The 21336-nt window shown below is 47.3% G+C and overlaps 1 protein-coding gene and 3 long non-coding RNA genes across 7 annotated transcripts; 1 reads left to right on the forward strand and 3 right to left on the reverse strand.

Moving 5' to 3' along the window:
• Positions 1–3789: 3789 nt before the first annotated feature.
• LOC147203170 (regulator of G protein signaling 5-like) lies at positions 3790–6195 on the reverse strand. The gene is made up of 5 exons (XM_086116407.1): positions 5953–6195; positions 5610–5693; positions 5453–5514; positions 5128–5294; positions 3790–4464 (listed from the first exon to the last, which is right to left on the reverse strand). Exons 1-5 carry the CDS (start codon positions 5994–5996, stop codon positions 4249–4251), a joined length of 573 nt encoding a protein of 190 aa, XP_085972533.1. The 5' UTR covers positions 5997–6195; the 3' UTR covers positions 3790–4248.
• Positions 6196–7895: 1700 nt separating this feature from the next.
• Positions 7896–9647, reverse strand: LOC147203171 (uncharacterized). Its single transcript, XR_015101333.1, has 3 exons — positions 9544–9647; positions 8439–8535; positions 7896–8330 (listed from the first exon to the last, which is right to left on the reverse strand). It is a non-coding gene; the product is annotated as an uncharacterized LOC147203171 (long non-coding RNA).
• Positions 9648–12364: 2717 nt separating this feature from the next.
• Positions 12365–15472, reverse strand: LOC147203172 (uncharacterized). Of its 4 annotated transcripts, none has more exons than XR_015101447.1 (5): positions 15242–15472; positions 13159–14866; positions 12724–12802; positions 12573–12631; positions 12365–12488 (listed from the first exon to the last, which is right to left on the reverse strand). It is a non-coding gene; the product is annotated as an uncharacterized LOC147203172 (long non-coding RNA). The 4 variants fall into 4 exon arrangements; XR_015101449.1 differs by having other exon boundaries at positions 12484–12631; positions 13159–13809; positions 14535–14866; positions 15242–15466; XR_015101448.1 differs by lacking the exon at positions 12573–12631.
• Positions 15473–16519: 1047 nt separating this feature from the next.
• LOC147203173 (uncharacterized) lies at positions 16520–20707 on the forward strand. The gene is made up of 3 exons (XR_015101300.1): positions 16520–18048; positions 18302–18434; positions 20334–20707. It is a non-coding gene; the product is annotated as an uncharacterized LOC147203173 (long non-coding RNA).
• Positions 20708–21336: the final 629 nt, after the last annotated feature.

A 21336-nucleotide genomic window follows, 5' to 3' on the forward strand; every position in this document is an offset into this window, starting at 1 on the left:
GGGCCTGACGAACGTTCATTCTAAAGAGAGGGAGCGGCAAAAGAACCCCCCCCCCCCCAGAGCCTCTGCTGAGTTTTCAGTGCCTCTGAGAGTGTCTGATCTACAGACCTGAGGCACCGGGGGGGGGGGGCATTTCAAGATTTGACAACAAATAATAGCAGTCATGTGAAGAGGCGATGGGCAGCATTCTGGTCCAACTGGAGATGCTTCATGGAGGATCGGCTGACTCCAAAGTCAAGTGTGTTCCAGTTTCTGTGAGAACAGCCACAATAGTAGGCACACCTTCCGACCAAAGCGAGAGGTGATGAAGGCATGAAGGACTGTTTCAAAGTGCCCTTGAGAAAGGAGAGGCTCGACTTTAGCCACCCGCCAAAGAGGAAAGAAGCCCGATTTGACAACGGCACCAATTTGCCGCTCCAATTTCAAATCGCTGTCCAGTTTCGGACCCAAGTTGGAGACCTGTTGGTTTAAGACAAGGAGCCACAGGATGGGATGTACAAGGGTCACTGGGACCAAAAAACCATCACTTCTGTTTTCGATATCAAGTGAAATTAGTTTCCATTTGGAGTTTGTTTACATAAAGCTGATGTCCCACGCCCAAAAAGTTCCATTGACATTTCAGACAGACACACAGACTCACATTCCGATGAGTTTGAATGCGAGGATACAAAAATTAAAAGTTCAAAAGCATCGAAATCATCAACAGGGCGCACTGGCATTACTGCGGGTTTTCTGCCTTTTGATCTCTTTGGACTTTGGCCTCAGAATCTCACGAGCGTCACGCTTCGTGCTCTCTTGGTAAAACATGAGGCAAGCGCCTCGTGGAATGTCTCATCCGACGTCATCATTTGTGAGAAATGCATTCACGGCATTCTGTAAGGATACCATGTGGACAGTGGTCATCAACCTTCCAGAGGGCAAAACTCCACTTTGGGCTTTTAGACAAAAATGTAGAGAATAGAAAAACAAAAAAACAAAAACACCCAAATTAAATAGAAGGTGAGAGTTACAATTACTGTATACAATCAGTAATGAAACATATGGACAATACTTGGGGTTACGCTGAAGAGGACTTCCGTTCACGGTCACTCAATAGTAGTGCAACATCAGATCTTGACCACCAGAGGGTGCGAGAACATAACAAAAGCACAAGACCGTCTCCATTTGCAGGAGACAAACATTTATGGCACAGGTGTCCAACTCAGGTCGTGGAGGGCCGCTGTCCTGCATGTTTTCCAAGTCTCTCTGTTGCAACGCACCTGATTCAAATGAACAGGTTCAATGTCGGGCTTGCGCAGAGCTCGCTGACGATCTGATCATTTCAACCAGGTGTGCTGGAACAGGGAGACTTGGAAAACATGCAGGTCATGACACCTATGATTTATGGGAAACGCACCCGACATTTATTTGATTTAAAAACAAAAAACAGCATAAATCATGACTTTTGAGGGAAAGCTTTCGGTCATTTTTTGTGCTGCTCTCCAATGAATGTCGCCGTGGGCCCAATAATCCAGACAAGCGAGAAGGTGAAAAAGAGTTTAATGCTGTGTCTCCACAAATCGATGCTTAATTGTTTTCAGTCTTTGTTTATCTTTTGAGCTCTTGTCTTTACACTATTTATTTGAAAATGTGTATATGTGTGTGTGCGTGTAGTCACCATAGTGACTTGGCTTCATGCAGAACATCGATGTTAAATTGGCCTCAGTTTCACAGCGTCTGGGATGCTGTTCTGCGGGTTTGGCTGGCACACCGGTGCTAATGTCATTTTTTCACCTCACTTGTTTCAGTAAGTGTGAAATAAAATGTCCAGTGACATTTCCACCAACCGCAGAACTTGGTTGTACTGTAATGGCCATTTGCTGCTTTGTACTGCCCCCTGACGTTCATACAGAAAACAGGAGCATCATGAACTATTTCCAGAAATACAAGTCATCCGAAGCGAATCTGAGGTCTCTCGATGATATGGAGTCTTTGTTGAGTGCAGGATAAAAAAAAAAAACACAACAACAACAACAACCCAAAAGGTCACTAGTAAAAGCTCCAATTCTCAAATGACCATTTGACTGCGCTTCTGTCCGGACGTACAACAAAACACGAAAACCTCAAGGACATTCTCGATCATTGTAGTTCACCACTCGGCAAGGGCCTCAGATGAGATTCAAACCTGGGACGCCTCAGCTGTCAGACAGACACGCTTAACCATTTGCCCACCGTGCTTGCCTGATGCGACACAATTCAACTTTATTGTTGCAACTGATGAATTGTGCGATTGCTTTTCTGCTCCCAAGCCATTTGAGGCGTGTTCAGATTCCTGGGAGCTCACAGCCGAGCGGGTTCACCGATAGCTGCCTTTCCCTCCCTCTGTACGCCTTTATCGAGGCCGAGGTGCTCTTGAGCAAGGCGTGTAACTAATCACAGACGCAGGGGAAGGGCCACGGAAGGCAATCCAAAGTCATCGGGCCTGAAATGATTGGAAAAAAAACCTCCTTGCCATACTGCCGTGAAGACAAAATGCCGGCGCGGAAATGGTACGCGCGAGTGTAGCAGCCTTCCGAGTGTTTCATTATGCAACGGGCGAGCGTGCCGGCTGTTCCTCCCCAACACCGCTTCCCATGGCATGACATCTGAATACACAAAATAGACATTCGGCCCCCGTGCAGATTTGGATCAAATAAATCACGTGGCGCAACAATGTCAAACGCAACAACAAATTGGAAAAGCAACATTTGCCCAATAGTTTCTCCCGTACCCCTTTGAATTTTGTTCGTTGGACCTTTTTTTTCTTTTTTGCAATTTATGACCTGAAGTTGATGACAAGTGCAAACAGTTGCTCCGCTTCTAATAAAGTTTTACAGCTGGCTGTGTTACGTTCATGCTGTCACTTTTCTCGCGGTCGCTCCCGTTTCCCATTCACACGGTTTCCAAGGTGCAACAACGAAACACAACGCATGCAGCCGGCTACCATGGAATGAGAACATACGCACACGTATTAATAGCATCACATTATGCACTTAGATGGGACGCGGCCTCGGGTGAGACTTACTGTCCATACTGTGTTGGATCTTCTTTATAGACCCGTCACTGTTGGTGGATGTTTGAACCTTGTCAGCTGGAGGACGACACAGCAGTTGTTTCTCAGCTCAAATCGACTGCATTTGGAGAGCGCGTGAAAACGACCACCGCTGAATCCAAAGTGCTGTACGTGGAGCCAAAACGATTCGTACGACAACAAACGGTAAATTCATAACAAAGAGAGTAGAAAGCGCAAAAACCGTCACAAAACAAATGACAGGATGTTCAAAAGAAAATCCAAAAATGTTTCGGGAGCCAGTGAAGGGATGCCAGAGTAGGAGTGATGCGCTCCCTCTTACGAGTAGCAGCCAAGAGGCGAGCGGCAGCATTGCGGACCAACTGGAGACGCTTGATGGAGGATTGGCCGACTCCAAAGTGAAGTGCACTCCAGTTTGTGTGAGAACAGCCACAATATTAGGCACATTTACACACCTAATGAATGAATTAGCATTTTGTTTAACTGATAGTGCTTATTAAGACACGGGTAAAAAAAAATTCAAATATACTGTCTAAACTATGCTTTTGTTAGATGAAACATCATCCATCCATTTTTTATAGGGCATATCCTCATTGGGATTGTGGGTGGAGCCTATTCCAGCTGACTTTGGGGCAAGAGGCAGTGCAGTCACAGGGCGCCTATACGTCGTGCCCCTGACGACTCCCGCGGCTCTCCTCGGTCGGAATTGTGCGGGTTGAGCATGGACGATGACAACCGAATGAATTGAGCATGTCAACTTTATTCGCTGCTGTGTAAAAATACAACCTTCATATCTCAATATATTATATTGCACATGATTATAGCCTTTTCTTTCGTAAAAACACACAAAATACAGCCACAGAAATACAAAAATCGATTTCGTCACAAACGGTGCACGACTTTGACATAGACGTTACAAACACGTTTGCCTCGACACCGACGCCGGTTTTGTTGGATTTGTCAGTATAGGCAAACTTAAAAAAAAAGTGCGATTCCATTTCTCACAAGCTTCCGCGGTGGCCCCTTTTTTGTTTTTGTGACTTTCCGAACCACCTTTCTTGACCACCTGACCGCTTTTCATTGAAACTCCAGTTGGGGGGGGGGGGGCAGGAATGCCACGTTTTCTTTCTTTTCCGGCTTTCAGAGTGCGAGGTCTTTCATGAGAGGACACGCCTTTTGACCCTCGGCACGGCTTCCTTTCACGCCTTCACCACCAGCCGGGGCTCTTTTGGCGGCTTGCCGCTTGGCTTGGCTTCACTGACGAGATCCCCGAAGGCCGGCGAGCGCAGGAAGCGCGGGTAGCAGTCTTTGGCCATGAGCATGTAGATCTTGTGCTGCGCCTGGTCGAAGCAGCACGGCGACGGCGAGTGCATGTTGGCTTTGGTGATGTCGCGGGTTTCGTGGTCGATGTTAATCTGCAAAAATGGGACCGAGAGACAAAAGGTCAAATTGCGTCTGCGATTGATAGCTCAGCAAAGATTTCAGAATGCGGCCCCGCTACAGCCCGGCCTACGGACTTGGGACCCTCCTACTTCCTGATCTTAAACCAACAGTCTCAAACTAAACTGGCCAGTGATTTGAAATTGGTCTTTGAAACGGTCTTTCGTGCCCTCGTCACATTTCGACTAGACGACTGGAACGCACTTGACTTTGGAGTCAGCCGATCCTCCATCAAGCGTCTCCAGTTGGTCCAAAATGCTGCTGCTCACCTCTTGGCTGGCACTCGTAAGAGGGAGCACATCACCTCCACTACATTTTAGAGTTCTTTTGAAGATCCCGTTATTTGTTTTCAAATCTTGAAATGGCCTGGCGCCACCTGACCTCTCGGAGGTCCTCGGATGCCTCAGGTCTGCGGACATCTCTCAAACTCGTCGTTTTGATTCTGTGGCTTTTTGACTCGGCGCGAGACTTGATTTTGAGTTGGACTGTTTTTGTGCTTTCTACTCTCTTTGTTATTCATTTCTGATTTTCTTTGTCGTCGTATGAATTCTTTTTGCTCCACGGACAGCGCTTTGTATCCAGTGGTGGTGGGTTGTAAAGTGCTGGAGAAATCCGCTGGAGTGGAGTAGTCGAGTTACCTCGCGCGGGGCGTCGCTGCTGATGAATTCGTCGTAGATTTTCTGGGCTTTCGCGGGTAGTTTGGCGCGACATTTGGTACTCCTGTAATCTTCGCACGCAAAGTAGAAGGCAATGTTCTCTTCGCTGAATTCGGATAATAAGAAGGCAGTGAAAGCGCACAATCCGCCTGGAGGAGAAAGAAGAGGAAATTCACTTACGACGGGCACAAAACGGTGGACGCGTTCATCTGCAAAATGCATTGCTTTCATCGGCTCCGTGTTTTGTTTTTCTTTTAAAATGTTGAAACTGCTGAGCGCACGGGTTAAGGATGTACAACGTACGTACATTTGCTCGACAGGAGCTGTTCAAATGATCCTTTCCACCTCAGGCATTCCTCCAGCGTTGGCCTAAAACAAACGGCACATTGTTAGATTTCACCAAATTGCACGACGAGCGAGCGACGCCGACTTGACGAGACGGGGCCGTCATCTCGCGCTCTTACTTGTTTCTCCCCATTTTACAGCTGAAGGGACTCCATTCTGACTTGTGCAAAATGTTTCCCAGCCTTGCTTTCAGCTCTTTGGCCCTGCGGAGAGAAAAGCATCCAAGGTCGGACGGAGTTGGCACGCGACCTCGAGTGCGTCTTGCGGCTCGGAGCGATCATTTGTCATCCGTGCGAATGAATCCTAACCTCAAACCTATTTCGCCTGCACAGTGAGCGTCAAGAATAATATTCATAGACGGAGGTAAACATTAAAAACAACCCCCCCCCCCAAAAACAAAACAAAACAGCAGTTTCCACTGGCTTGCTTGTCATCCATCCATTTTCATGAAGCTCTGCGTACCTTTCCAAGCAGCACGTCGGCATCGATGCTCGTCCTTTACACATGCTGGCAGGCTAGATGGTGGGCGGTTTGAGTCTCGTCGCTGTCGGGTGGTGGTGGTGGGGGGGGTTAAATAATATCCTCAGTAGGAAGTCAGATTGTCTGTGTGGCCGACGACAGCCGAGAGAGGAGCTCTTTATAGTATTTGCCCTCCGCCGGGCTCCGATGTGTCATCAGAGCTCACAGCCAATCGGAGCAGGCGAATGGGCGAGACTCATGATGAAGTCACGCAAAAAAAAAAGGGGGGGGGGGAGGGGTGACATGTTTGGAAATTTCTATCAAATGATTCAAGAAAGAAATCAAAGCTGGTGCTAATAAACATTTTTGTTCTTCCGCTTCCCTCCCGCTACAAAACAAGCAGCTTTAAAACACTGAAAAAAAACGCGGCCAGCGATTTGGTGTCCAAGTGTGGGGAGGAGGAGGAGGGGGGGGGGTGGCGTTTACACAATGTGCAGACATTAAATGCACATTTCGATGACTTTTAGCATTTGTCTCTCGTTTCCTAATGCGTGACTTTCAAAAATCCGCGAGGCTTGTAGCGATCAAGGCATCCGATTCGTTTGGCCTTATCAACAGAGGTTCACTTGTGCGCTTGTTGTGCGGTCCCCTCGAGACGATTTCTACATGCGTGAATCGAGCAACGGGGCGAATTTCATTTTCCAAGAACAAAAATACAGAATTGGCAATTGCACGCTCCGTGATAACAAAGCATTTAGCCAGCATTTGTCGTACCAAGACCGCATATGTTGAATCAGATTACAGTGGATGCCCCCCCCCCCTCCGCTCCCCCCTGACGAGAACACAACGTTACAACCCAATCGGTCCAGAATCTTGATCCTTTAGCGAAGATTTAACAGCTCCATTTGTTGCCAGGCAATTAAAGAAGAGTTGCCTCGGGGAACCCAGCCGCCCACTCGTTGGGGCACTCATTCGGTGATGTCAGCACACCTTTTGTACTGACGATAATGGGAGAAAGCGCAACCGGAAGAGAAGCGTGGCTTTCGGAAGGAAAAAAAAAAAAAAAAAAAAAAAAAAGAAGCAGCGCATTTTATTTGACAATGTTGCCGCGGCTTGTTTGTGTGCCGCAGGTTCGCTGTCCTTGAAGTCGGCTGATGCAAACGACGCGCACAAGCGCGGCAACTCTTCTCATCGCTGCACGGATCGGTGACTCAAACTCGGGGTGGGGGGCGGGGGGGGAGGGGGGGGGGTCTTCAAGCTTTTTCGTTGGGAGGGCCGCGTCGCGTACGGAAAAAAAATGGAAGGATGAAAGGAGCACAATTCGTCAACTTTTTCCAACGTGCGAAAGTCAGTCAAGAAGGCAATTTGAGATTGTTTGCATTCATCAGCTTTCCGTTCAAGGTGCCGAGGCGTGTTCGGAATTTTTGGGGGTGACCGACGGCCCTCGATCTCACGGAACAGATCCAACCGTGCACGTTTTCGCAACCGCCGACTCTCCACATTCAGAATGCCAAACACTCGAGCGTTTTGAAGAGAAACGGCGTTATTCTTTGGATCATAAATGGTTTCTTTGTATACTCGACGAGAGAGAGAGAAAAGTTCTACAGTAGGGAAGCAAATGCGTTTGCAGTGGCGGCACTTATTTTTCGACCCCCCCCCCCCCCTTCTCCCTCTGCCCACCTTCAGCGTTCTTTGACGAACTTTGCGGCCCGTGTCAAAGGTCGTCTTTGCCTGGCTGTATTTTGCTGCTCCACTGACACGGGTGCGCCGTCGGCTTGCGCTCACGCTTGTCCCGAGCCCACCCTGCGCCGTTTTGTTGAGTTCACGTCGACACTCAACAGACCAAATTTGACGCAAGATGAAAACAGCAGCCGAAAGCACGGGGACATGACCCGAGCTGGGGCGAAGACCCCCCCCACCACTCTGCGTACCGAAACCTTGCTTTACCCCACCTGGGCTTTTGACAGAATCTCTTAACCCAATGCAACCTGATATCGCCCCCCCCCACCCCCCCTTATCGCCCGCTGACGTCCGTGCCAGTGAAAAGCTGTTCTTTCGGGCTCCGTTAGAATGGAGTGGGGCGGTGGGGGGGATCTCATCGGAAGCTCAGCATGCTTGTTTTCTAATCCCTTCCAAAGCAAAGACGGGAAGGATGCGCCGAGATGAGCGCTTCCTTGAAATATTCTTTTGCGTCGCGGCCTTTGTTGCGAGACTCAAACGCATTTGCGGCAAGCGCGCTTCCACCAGCCGGGCTCAGAAATGGAAAACTCCCAAAGAAAAGATGAGCGGCAAGAAGAGATAATAAGGACGCATTTATGAAGTCAATGGACAATACCTGATATGAACCTTCTTCTCATTCCGCTGGGAGGCTTTTAGCGGCGCTGAAAAAGTAGGTCGGGAAACTCATCTACGGTCAGTGGACTTGTATTCTGCTCTATTTGGAGCAAACGGCTGACTGACGGGAACAGTCCAACCTCGCTACAACGTACCTCGAGGGACATCGCCAACGTGTCCGTGATCACGGTCGTCGTTCCTTGTAACCATTTCCCAAAAATGGCCGCCAACTCCGACGTAGAACGCAGTCGCCTACGTTTACATGTGTAAAAACGTGAACATGTAAGACGGTATCAACATGTCCTTGACAAATAGGTACATCGCGTTCGGTCAGCAAACGTTAACGGCCGGAAGTGCAGCCATGTGCCGAGTCGTGTTGCTCAGCAGCGCTGTACTTTTTGTTCATAAACTATTTTGTGAGAAAAAAAAAATCTGGTCGTTCGAATGAAGTTGACCTTATAAAGGTGTTCGTTCCGAGCAAAATAGGAAAACGAATGACGTGACATCGGGACTCTGAAATGAGAGCGTATTAGCGGTGAAAATGTTTCCACAGACGACCGTAGAATCACAATTTCACTGCGTTCCGTGCAAAAATGATGGCCCACTTACACCCGGTACTGTATGTGCTGTCCTTATGACACGTGGCTGTGGGAAGCTAAACAGCCAGCCCAAATGTGAACAAAAAGGCCCTACACAAGGCGTACTGTAGTTTTTTTTTTTTTGCTTTCATGGAGTTCTCTCGTGCTCGCAGAAACTTCAAGATAGGCCGTACCCCAAACAAAAAGAAAACGTGAACCTCTCATGAACATCACGCTTGCAAAATGTGTTGAGCGACTTCCAGTCAGATTTACTGGAACGCTTGCCCATTTTGGAGTAGACGAAGAAAAGAAAAAAAAAAAAAGCAATGCTTTGATCAACTGCATCAAATGTTCAGACCAGTAAATGGTCATGAAATGGAACGACCCCCATGATGGGAAGAGACAAGTGGAATCGAATCAAAGTACAAAACGGCACATATCAAGCCAAGTCGAAGACCCAGTGTCCAAACCACATTCTGATGCAACGGTGACTATTTTGGCATTGCTTGTCTTGTACCCGTTCCAAGGTTTCCCTCCCACATATCCAAACAAAAACTTTTACGAGCAGCTCTAAATTTCAGTCGTGGAAAATCTCCGCATTGATAAATCTCCATACATCCATCTTCAAAATAAAAGACACATTTGACCTCCAATCACTGTGTGTGAACTTAGAAACACTTACAGAGATGGACGAATTCCAAGGCTCAAGTGTCCGGAGCGCATTTATCGTGCCTATCAGCTACGTCAGTCAACTGCATCGCTTGCTTGTCTTTGAGTGAAGAATCGGATGCAAGAAAAAAATAAAAATCCGAGATTTTCTTCTTTGGCCTTGAACAAGCAGTTGGCTTCAAGTGCGTCACACTACCGCCACCTGTTGGTTGCTTTGCTCCCCACACTGCACTTCCAGTCGACTGTCGTTTTCAAATCCTCGTCTTGTGTACGTATTGAGGTCTCGCACCGCCCCCCCCCCCCCCGCCATCTACTGTACATTTCTTTCTTTTTTTTTTTTTTTGAATGACGATAAAAATACAATCGCATCTCATTGCAACGTACCTCGAGGGACATCATTGAATTTGAATTGAATCCAACTTTATTGTCAAATGTGCTGTACGTATGTGTATCATACAGCACAGATTAAATTTCTTCATGCACAGATCGTGAATACGTCCATTATAACGGTCGTTGGTTGGAACCGTTTCCAACTCGAACTCTGCCGTGATTTTGTTGCCATTACGGATGATGGTCGAAATCGTCCACTTTGCCAATTTGGCTGAGCTTCATCTGGGAGACTCCCATTCGAAAGTGAGCGACATTTTCAGCCGTCGCGGACAGCCAGATTGGCTTCCGTTGACCAGACGTCTTTTCAGAGCATGTGCGCCGTGCCTCTCCGGAAGTCGTATAACAAAGTACGAGTCGATCGGTCGCATTGCTAAGCAATGGAGGGCAATCTTGCATTTTGTTCAGGTCACTGCGGCAATTAGCTTTCCAAGGTTTCCACGAAGGCCATTTCATTAATTTATGGGCAAAATCCGGTCGTTACAATAAGCTTTACATTGTAAAGGTGTTCGTTGTAAGCGGGAAATGGAAGATGAATGACGGGAAATCGGGATTTTGAAATGTGAACGTTACAGGGGTGGAAACGTCAAAAGGGGACCTTGAAACAGACTAGCAAGGTAGCATTTCGTTGCCCACTGCTCCTGTTTAGCGTGTATATGACAAATAAGCATCTTGAATCTTAAAAGTGCAACACAACTGAATTGTACTCAACGGTGATACTTTGGAGTCCTTCTGGAAGGAGGCGTCATAGCTCTTGTGAGGGAGGAATCGACATGACGTTTGGCAAACTTGCCGTGTCTGACGAATGCTAGCGACTTCACAGAGTTGCTGATGGCCAAGTGCTTCACAAGTACTGTGGGTGGAATTTTCACTCTGCGACGCTTGTCTGGATGGGCCCAGTAACGGCACGCTGACCGGTCCGGGGTGCCGTCCGCTTTTGGACTTTGGGCAGCTTGGGATATTGGGACAAAAACATCCCGGCCAATTTCAGTATCCATGCCCGCTAAAGCTAAAAGAAGAAAATACTTTGAACTCGCCGCGAGTGCTATTTGCTTTGCGATCCCGACCACAAATCACATCCGCAGCGCAGGACCTGCGCATAGCAAACACACCAAGCATCTGCCCCCAATGATTTACGAGGAAGCGTTTCCTTTCTGTGTCAACTCTCGTCCGCTGCCAGGCTACTGCTGCGGATGTCATCAGCGAAACCGAAAGGGCCTCACTTGGACAGCGGTGTCGCTTCGTAGCATCGACGTCACGTCATTCCCGGTGAAGTCATTCACAAAAAACAAACGCCAATCATTTGATGGGAAGGTGCTCAGACTCTGTTTGTATTTACTCCGGAAGAGCGAGTCGAAAGAAAACAAGCTTCTGGTCCAAGGTCAATGCTAGAGGAAGTCGCGATGATGTTTCCCGACATCACACTGTTATTGTTTCGAGCCGAAGGCCAGGCTGCCCCGTCATGCGGCAAGTCGTTCAACTCTGTTCACCTGACGTCTTCACGGGGACCTCCGTGTGTGTGGTGCGTGAACCAAATGCGTTCCCAGAGTGACGCGCGCAGGACGTCACTCGTCACCGAGCGTTTGTGCAGCATTGTTCTTTTCCAATCAAAGTCAGCAGAATTACAATCAACTACTTTGAAATAGATAAACCAGCTTCAATGTAAGTCTTCCATTAAGTTGTCCTAAAGGTAGTGGTGAAAATGGTGAGTGGAATGCCCCCCCCCCCCAAAAGTCCTGGAATTGATAGAAAATCGATCACTTCTACGAAATCACAGGTCCCAAATTTTGTGGTTGTTGCCGTTGCTGTGCTGTTGAGCGCCGGAATTTGTCCGAGGGCATCATGAGACGCTTCTGCGTGTGGTCTCTGTGGGCTTGTTTGGCAGCATGCGTTGCTGCAACTTTGATTTTTATTGTTATTATTAATTTTTTTTTCAGTTGTCTGACGGGACTCCGGGGAGCCGATGAACAGCCCGCAGCGGGCCCGGCCAGATGGTCGCAAAGGCTGTTAGATAATAACCACTTAAGCGTGTTTCCGCAGTTCTCAAACTTACAGCGACTCTCTCTGGGGTCTATTTAGACGGAAGCCAACAAAGCTGACACGATGAACACCGTCAACATCTTGATACGATTATGATGTGGGGAAAATGCTTTTCTTGAGTCACGCTGTGTGAGCGCATGCCAGGGTCATGCAGAAGAAGGTCAATGCATACTTTGCGTGGCCGCGGGGCGTGCGTTGCTCCATGTGACATCAACGCAATCGTCCGCAGTCTGCGCGCGAGGGCCCAAGAAGCCCCCCCCCCCCACGCTCAACAGCTCGCAGCCCAAACGTTATATTGATTTTGTTGTTTTATTTTGTTTTCGAAATATTGTATTTGCAGTTTTGCAAACTACAAAACACCCTAACATGACCGAGCCCCCCAACCCAACCATGACATTGAGCAAGAATTGTGCAAATATATCAAATGATGTTTTATTCAGCTCATAGTCTGCTTTACAGGAGGGGATTTCTATAAAATCCACTTTGAAGCAGTGTCGATTTGAAGGACGACTCGGAAGGCGGCCAAACCATCTGCACGTGCCAAGACAAAGGGGGGGGGGGGAGACAAACATGTCAAGGTAAACATGATTCATATGGCAAAGTAGCAACAAGCACCCGCGATATTCTTCAGGAGGTTCTATGAGGCGACTCTTGTTCCCAGAAATGTTCGAGGGCTGTTTTCGCGAAAACACAAACAAAACATTAGCAAAGATAAATGATCAATTTATGCGCCGGGCGCAGAGGAAGGGCATGTTTTTCTACAAACCCCGTGTCAGTTTGACATCTCAACTCCATCCGTCTCGTCCCTGTTGTTGACAGAAGCAAGAGTGGGCAGGATGGCTCATCTGTAAATATGCAACATGACTTGTGCAGCCCTCACAACATGCTGTTTTGCACAAGGACGCACAGTAGCACTGCGCGTGCACATGTGTGTGTGTCTGTTTGTGTGTGTGTGTGTGTGTGTGTGTGTTTTCACTTATACACGTATACACACATCTATCTATCTATCTTTTTGTTTGTTTTTTAATTTGGACTCACGAGGTCTGTTACGTTGACATACGACTAAATAGGAGATGCTAAATGGCAACATGTCCCAGATAAAAGCGCGGTATAAGTGAAAGTGTGTTAAACATGCGTAGTGTAGTGGTATCATTTCACGTTTTTCTCCCCAAAGCCCCAAAACAGAAACATGTTGACTTACATTTGTGGGACAGAACGTGATCAAATGATTCAGACCATCAAAGCACCTCATCTGTTGACAATCTGAGGGGGAGAATATTGCCTCGGTGAGAATGGCCGTCATGCATTTTAATGGATTATGTAATACCGAAGGGCGGCATGATTTTTATGGATGATTTATCCTGCGACAGATGCAGAGTGGTTGGCCTGCTGGAGGCTCCAAGGTAAAGTGTCTTTTCAACTTACATGCGTTGTGGGGACCAGTAGTAAATTGAATCGCAAAAGCGGTTCCTCTACATGTTCAGGGTCAGGCTTCGACATCGTGGAATAAGGTCAGCGAGAGTTGAAGATGGCGACTGGATGAAGCCAACGGCAACACATCATCTGTAAAAATATTGCGCTCACCAAATCGGACCCGCTCAAAAGCCTCGGCTGCGCCAACGGTCCAAATTCTTCAAGTGGCCGGAGAGAAAGAAGTCTGGGCTTTCCCGCTCAAGCTGCTGCTCCGTCACCTCACGCAGGCACGACAAGCGGAAGAAAACGGATGGGCGGATACACTCACTTCAAACACCTGGCAGTGGTTTCATACGCTGGGGCCAGGAACTCCCTCAAGTCAGTGCAGGAGTCCGATTTGTGAGAGAAACATCCCAGTCTGGTCTTCATGGCACTAATTCTGTGGAATAAAGACAACGCCGAATCTTTGATTGAAAAAGGTCGAAGAGCACCAAAAGGTGTTCAAGCAGAAATCGTATCCCAAATCTTGGGATACGATTGGCGGGTCATTCCCAACTCCACCCGGATTTGGGATCATCTTGGGGGGGGGGGACCCTATGCATACCCTGTACGGGATTTCACGGTAGTTAAGGCACCACTGCCCATGGCACACATTTGGATGAACACCCCCCAGCTCCGAGTTCCCGCTACACTTATTAACTCCACATCAAATAGGTTCAAGGTAAACATCTCATTTTATGCGCCTTATTGAGTTGTGCTTTCCCAGCAGGTCCCCCCGCCCCCCCCCCCCCACCCTTCTGATCGATTGCTCCGTCAAGCTCTGCAGCAGGGTGTCGACACGTGCTTCCACTGCACTATTTTTAACAATATCCTGACGAATCTGTGCAGTCAGGAGGAAACGGTGCGGCCATGCAGCAAAGGCCGACTCCCGCAGGGAAGGAGCTAAAAATAGCAACAGCAAGAACCCCAAACACACACTGGCACAACTCTTGTATTGGAAAGAGTGCGTTGGCTTGTTGTCCTTGAAAGATGCTCGGAAGCTTTACAAAGAGACACAGATGTCCATCATTTTGTCCCTCGCGACATCGTTGACGTTAACTTGCTGCAGGAGCGCTTCATTTTCCCCCTCCACGTCCTCATTTCTAGGCGCGTGGCAAACGGCACCTTTATTGATGATCTCGTGTACACCGAGAGTTCGTGGCTTTTCTCTGAGCGCTTCCAAAATCAAGTGGAGAGGAACCGAAGACTCGAAATTGTCCGGAGGTGCCAATGTGTGCCCTACGAATGGTTGGCGACCAGTTCGGGATCTCGACCGCCTCTCGCCAGCCGGGATAGGCCGCTGCTCGGCCGCGACCCGCTTCAGAGGCGGCGTTAAACCCCCCAAAAAATAAAATAAAATGTTCTAGTGTGAAGGAAATCCCATTTATTCCCTCAATGGAGATTTGAAACGCTGTCAGTTGGCAGATTTTGTGGCTGGTGCCAGTTAGAATTCCACTCTGCAAAGCAAAAGCCAAAACACAACACTCACAATCAGAATCACCTTTCCAATTGAATCCCTTTGAACATGAAATACAGTCATCTGTTTTTTTGCAAATCGCAGTATTCTATTTTTTTATTGATATTGCAACTTCGCTGGAATTGGGATTTGTTTCCAGCCATCGTGTCATTTGTCTTTGGAGCTAATATCCAAACAGTCTTTTCATCATCGTTGTTTTCCCTGAATCAACAGAAAGCCTCCATTAAAAGCTGGAGATTACAACCGGTCAGTGAAGCGTGAGTCCAGAGCAACCGCTCACATCATATGTTGAGCTCCGTTTTCACAGAAGAGTTACATAACGCTATCAATTAGTCAATGAATATTCGTCTTTTACCTGGATTCTGTTGAGTCTGTGCAGAGCAGATGAGGTACTCGTCTCCTTTTTTTTAATTAAAAATGTGCTATCGAGTAAGAGGCGGTCTTCGGTGCAGCCGATACCGACGCCGTGCAAGTATGGACGTGAACAGCTCAGAAGCAAACATGTCATATGTTCCAGACCGCGCTCTGTGAGCCGGCGGCGGCGGCGCGCTGATTGGTGTGAAATGCGGGAGCGAGTGGAGAGAAGCGAGAGAACACGAGAGGGTTGCAAAGTCAGCTTGGAACAATCTCCGAGGACAACCCCAAGCGCATCTTCAAAGTTGCAAAGTGCTTTTTGCGCGTTACGATTGAGCAGACGGAATAGTGCAGAGGCCAGGAGAGAAGAGAGAAGAATCCTGTCTCTCTTGATTCATGAGGCTAGTCTTGGGCTCATGAACCGCGTCCAGACGAGGAAAAACCATGTCCTTGCCTTAATCATCATAGGGGGTCTGCAAAGCAACTTTGTCTCATCGGACCCGTTTACCATGATAGGTGACCGTGCCAGGGCCAGGGCCACAAAAGCCCTCAGGCAACTTCGCTTCCACGCACAAGTTGATCAATAGGGATTGAACCCACAACTTCGTAGTACAGATTAATGGTAGAGAAACCACATTTCTATCAGCCGAGGCACGTGACTGTCAAGGACCTGACAGAGCTGAAAACGACCCCCCCCCCCCCCCTCCCATTCAAGTGGCCCTTGCTCAGCCCTCCATGACTCCTCAAATGCCTGTGATATGAAAAGCCTCTTCTTGTTTGGAGATGCTGCCCGCTGGTGGTCATGGGGAGGTATCACACTTAACACAAACATCCCTTCATTTATTCGTGGTCGCCACGGTTCATTCATTTGGTTCTAATTTGCATACAAAAATGAAACGCAAATAATAGATGCCCCAGATCCTTAGAAAAACCTTTAATTGTGTTGCTTGGTTGCTGTGCAAACTATTCAAAAGATGAAAGCTATGTTTTAATCTCGTCAGACCTGTGACGTCAGTTCTTTGATTCTGTGAACTCCTGACAGAATGTGATGCTCTCATTTCCGCTGCAGGATGGTACAGTACAACAATATCCGTTCCGTCAGGTCGTTCCTCTCCCTGATTTTTCTCAGTTTTTTTTTTGTGGTCCAGAGAAAGAGAGAGAACACGGCTGCCTGTTCCGTGCAACTGTTTACAAGTCTGCCAGCTGTATGCAGTTTACACGAAGTAATTGCCTTTGGTTCCAGGGGAATACAGAAATGTATTTGGACAACAATCAATAAAAGTGCACGTGCCGGATGGCAGCAGCTGGTCTCTACCCAACTGAAGATAAGCAATTAAATTGCCAAACGAATGTTGTTCCTATGCCTTCTATGCTCTAGGGGCGGTGAAATATGGACGATGGGAAAAAATATGTCTTTGCATGTTCATTTTTCATGTATGTAGTGCATATTAAACTAGCTTCAATGACATATACGCATGCATATTTTCTCCCCTTTGGGTTTGCTATTTAAATCTTTTTAAAATGGTCGACATGGACATCAGTCACGTTTTCACTAATAGAGATTTTATTTCCATCATTGGTCAAACTGTCACTTAAAGACGTGACTTTTTGAAGCGTGGTTGTTGTAAAAGGACATTTAAAAAAACATAATCGTCGTTTTTGCAACGCAAGACAGAGGAAAAAGAACAAATCATCCGTCCGGCTGTAACTAACGATGCTGCGCTCTGCTTTCTCCCTTAATTGCACCGTCTCGCTGGTAACCATACACGCTTTATCCTGCTCATCTGAAAATCGATACATTTTCTAAATATTTCATTTTCTCCTCAATGTTTTTAATGAACGTTTTGTCTTCGAGGAAATTCATGCATGACCACCATGTGGGTTGGGGTGGTGGCTAAGCACCCGCATATTTGACCAGCTTCCACTGCTAGAGAGATGACGTTTTCGAGCAAAGGTAAACCAAGCCCAGAACCTCAAACGGTGGCAAAATCTGCAATCGGGTCTCTTCCAACAACCTCAGATTTAGAACATGTTGTGTTTGTTGACCTCATGTCAAATCCGGCTTCGCCCCGGGCCTGAAATAGCCCCTGAGCGGCTCTGCGTTTCAAAGGCTTCAAACTTTATTATTTAGCTATTACATGATATGATCGCAAGGACTCTTTCCACTTTACTGTGGAGCCGAAGTTCCGTGTAGGAGTCTATATGGAAGGTTCGGTGTCGTAGGATTCACCGTCAATTCATCATTCATCAATGAGGGAAGTCTTGAGTAAGAACGACCGGAGTCCCGATGTCAACGGTTACAATGCTCAAAGTGTCCAAAACGGAATCGGCCGTCTTTTCACCACCATAAGACGCACATAAAAGTCTTCCGTTTTCTCCGTCTCATAATACCTGTGTACGCGCCGAGTTCCAAAATGTGAGACTTGGATGACGGGTCCGCTTGACAGACTGACGTTGGGCCGACGCGCTGGTTGCATCGGGGAAAGCTACCACTTTCCTCCAGCAGATGGCAGCGCCGAGCCAATTTGGAGGGAGTCGGCTTTCAGCGGAGTCACGTGACGTCATCTGAATGAGCCACGCAAGCCGGCTCCTTCTGAAATGCGCGTCAGAGTGACTGACTGACTTTGTTGTGGCTCCTGAAGAGCCATGTTACATTTGTTTCCTATTTTGTATAACTACAGAGCTGCTTTATTTTGTAAGGTTAATTCGTTTTTGCGAAGGGCACACCGGACGTTGTGGAGTGAGACACTTCCGGTTGAACGGGGAACCTCCGAACTGCGACTTCGTGTTGTAGGCCAAGCACTGCCTGTATGTAAATATTTTATGTAAATGTATGCCATATTATTAATTCGTGGGGTGTGTTCAGCGTGGATTTACATTTTGTGGGGCGTTTCTATTGTTCGCATTTATGCACAGCGATTAGCACATTAGCGTATTAGCTCGTTAGCGTTAGCTACACTAGCGTAGCCACGCGTTCGTCACATGTCAGATCAGTGGGGCACATTGTTTTACCACGTTTTACGTTGCAACGTATACGTGTTTTTATGTCTGTCTGTTCCAGTTTTACACCTTCTTGACTCGATGGTGAATAAATCGCCGGAAATATCAACGGTGTGGTCATTGAAGGCAACGGGGACGCGGCGAAGGCGGAACAGACTTTCATCCGGATGCATGCGCTGAAGTACACGATTCTCGTATGTATTGTTTCTGCTTTATATGGTTTAGAATCGTTTTAAAATGTTTGAAGAAAACAATGAATTGTCTGTGAAAAAATAGCAAGAATCGCAAGTCCAGTGAGCGAAAAGCATTGTTTGAGAGGGAAGCTTCAATTTTTTTGTTTCTCAATCATTGCTTTGTGGGTTAGCATTCACACGAAGCTTTTACGGACAGAAATGCAAAGCAGCACAGTGTTGGCCACCCAACAAGGAACGACAGAGTGCGCATAATAGCCCAGTCAATCACTCAAATCTGCTGTTCTCCCTCCAGTTTCCCAGAAATGCCTTTTTTTCCCTCACTTTTTAACCCTGCGAGAACGTAGAATAATTCACGCAGTTTGATCTACTGCGATATGGGAGCTTTAGATGTAGTCTGCTTTCCCCATTGTTCTTTCTCACCTAAGAAGTTTTCCCGGCCTGGAGCTGACTGATTATACATTAAGGATGAAATATGAGGTAGGGAGTTGGCTGGGATCAAGGCGGTTATAATGAATACTGTCTTTTCATAAAACAGCCTCATTGCGGTGCATATTGTGCAATGGGTAGAAATTCAGCACGGAGAGAGGAATGAGCGTGTACGGGGGGGGGTTTAGCGTCACGCGCCGCCAGTGTGCGGGGGCTCGTCTCTTCAAGGTTACCAACAGCCTACAACGATGTGGCGCATGAAAGCACACGCGGACTACTGTACTTGCTGGTGTTTGTTTGATTGTCTTCTATTCATGGCCTACGTGGAACAGCGGGCCGGCGCTACTCCCTCGGCAAGGGCGCATGGGAGTTCGCCTGATCGCACGTGCTTTATGTTCGACCTTATACCGCGGGGGATCTTGTAGGGGGCGCTCGGGGAGTACAGGGTACCAAACACGGGACGTTCGGTTCCAGAGGGAGTCCGGTTTGGTGACCGCAGTTAGTTGTGCATCGTGATGGGAAAATGAAACTTCAAGATGCTTCACGAACCAGTTGTGGTGTTTATCGAGCCCTCTATATGGCGCTCTCTCTTCAACTTAGGGCTGAAAGTACACCGATTTGCCATTTCTTAATTTCCTTTCTTGAACTTAACAGTGCCATCTAGAGGAGTCAAAAACACAGCACCTACTTTAGGAAATAAGCAGGGCAAACTCCCCCAGATTTGCTGTCGTGTTGAATTCCAAATATGCAACAGCAAATTACAACCCACAAGATGAGTGCGACAACGCTCTCTTGCTGCTGCTAAAACCGCCACACTGTCTGAGTGACTCAAATGTCAGAGTCAAGGTCAGACAGACACAATGTGTGGATCACACTCCCAAGATACCATTTTCATTCAGCATTAGTAAGATTCTCTTATAATGTTACTTTGTACTTGATTAAAATCGGAGCAAACAGAACGCACCGCTGAAGATTTTCAGGTGCAAAAATTTAATTCATGAACCACCGATTACAATTGCACTGAAAAAAAGGGCGCGTTGAATTGACTCCATTGTAGTTTGTCAAGTGGCTGCACGAAATAAAATCGTATGGATCCAGATTCGTGTTTTTTTTTTTAAAGTAAAGATGACGCACAGTCTATTTAAAAATGTACTTGGATCCAGATGATTTTATTTAGTGCACCCACTTGACCAAATGCAATTAATTCCATTCAACAAAAAGCTTTTTCAGTGTGGAAGAGTGACCCAAAGTTCGACTGAGTGCGCTTTGACGTTTGTAATGGTGTCACTTGACCTGCCCGTCCATTTTGCCTCGATCTCATTCATGGCGCAGCGTCCGAACATTGTGAGTTTTGAAAAGCCGAACCACAGGCATGGATTCCAAACACTTCATCAACCAAACATGTTCACCTCCAAAGCCTCAAAAATCTTTTCCTCCCCGCTGGACCAGTAAATCCTGTGATTCTGCTTGCAGCCATGACTCGAGCTCCGAAAGCAGCAGGGGGAGCACGAGTTCAAGGATGGGAATGACTAGTGGGCCTAACACTGCTGCTACTCCGTCCACCTGAAATGATGAGGAAGATTGGGGTCTTTTTTATTTTTGGTGCTCTCCCTCACTCCATAATGACTGCACTCCGCGTGCCGTGAGAAGACGCCACTGCGAGCTGCAACTTGTCCTGACGTGCTGCTGCCCTCGCGACGCGTGAATGTGTGCAGCGAGACAGTCAAGAAAACTCCGGACACGAGGCTCACTTCATGAAGTTCTCTTGTGATTACAGGCAACAGAATGCAAAAAGGTCTATCTGTGTGGATGTATGTATGTGAGTATGATTAAAAAGACGAAAGTTCTCCAAGTGTTTGGTGTCCATAATATTTTCTGAAGCAACTGCAACCAGAACTCGTTTTACACCGGAGAAATACGTCAAAGATCGACTATTAACAACAGATGCGCTTTCTTGATTGAAAGGTGAAACGAACCGCGAAAGAGGTCTTCCTCTCACATGTTCTTGAAATCCCAACGTTTTAACAAATTGCACTATGAAATCGACAATAATACACTTCTCGTATGATCAAGGTGACGCCTGAAACCGAACCAAAACAATGTAACGCTAGAGGGAGCCGATGCTTCGTCATGCACGCGGACGACAGCCACCTGCAGTTTTTTATATATATTTTTTTATTTTGCCAATATCACCGTCAAACGTGAGAGCACCTTGACAAGAACAGAATGTGATTGACACCCTGATGGATGAAGAACACACTCAAATCCAACCGTCCTTGCCGAAGAGCCATCTGTCACATTCGGACTAATTGGGTGCTAAGTGCGACAATTGCAAGGGAGTACTGGGGAGATTTTCTGACATGCTCCCAAACATCGGGAGTGCTTTCCCCCCATGACACCACCTACTCCTTTAACTACTGACAGTCAACACACCATTAGGTTTGTACCACGATACTCAGATTGACAAGAAATAAAA

Source organism: Hippocampus guttulatus, chromosome 7, assembly GCF_054856545.1.
Source record: "Hippocampus guttulatus isolate MCC_2025c chromosome 7, RoL_Hgut_1.0, whole genome shotgun sequence".
Taxonomy (NCBI): Eukaryota; Metazoa; Chordata; class Actinopteri; order Syngnathiformes; family Syngnathidae; genus Hippocampus; species Hippocampus guttulatus.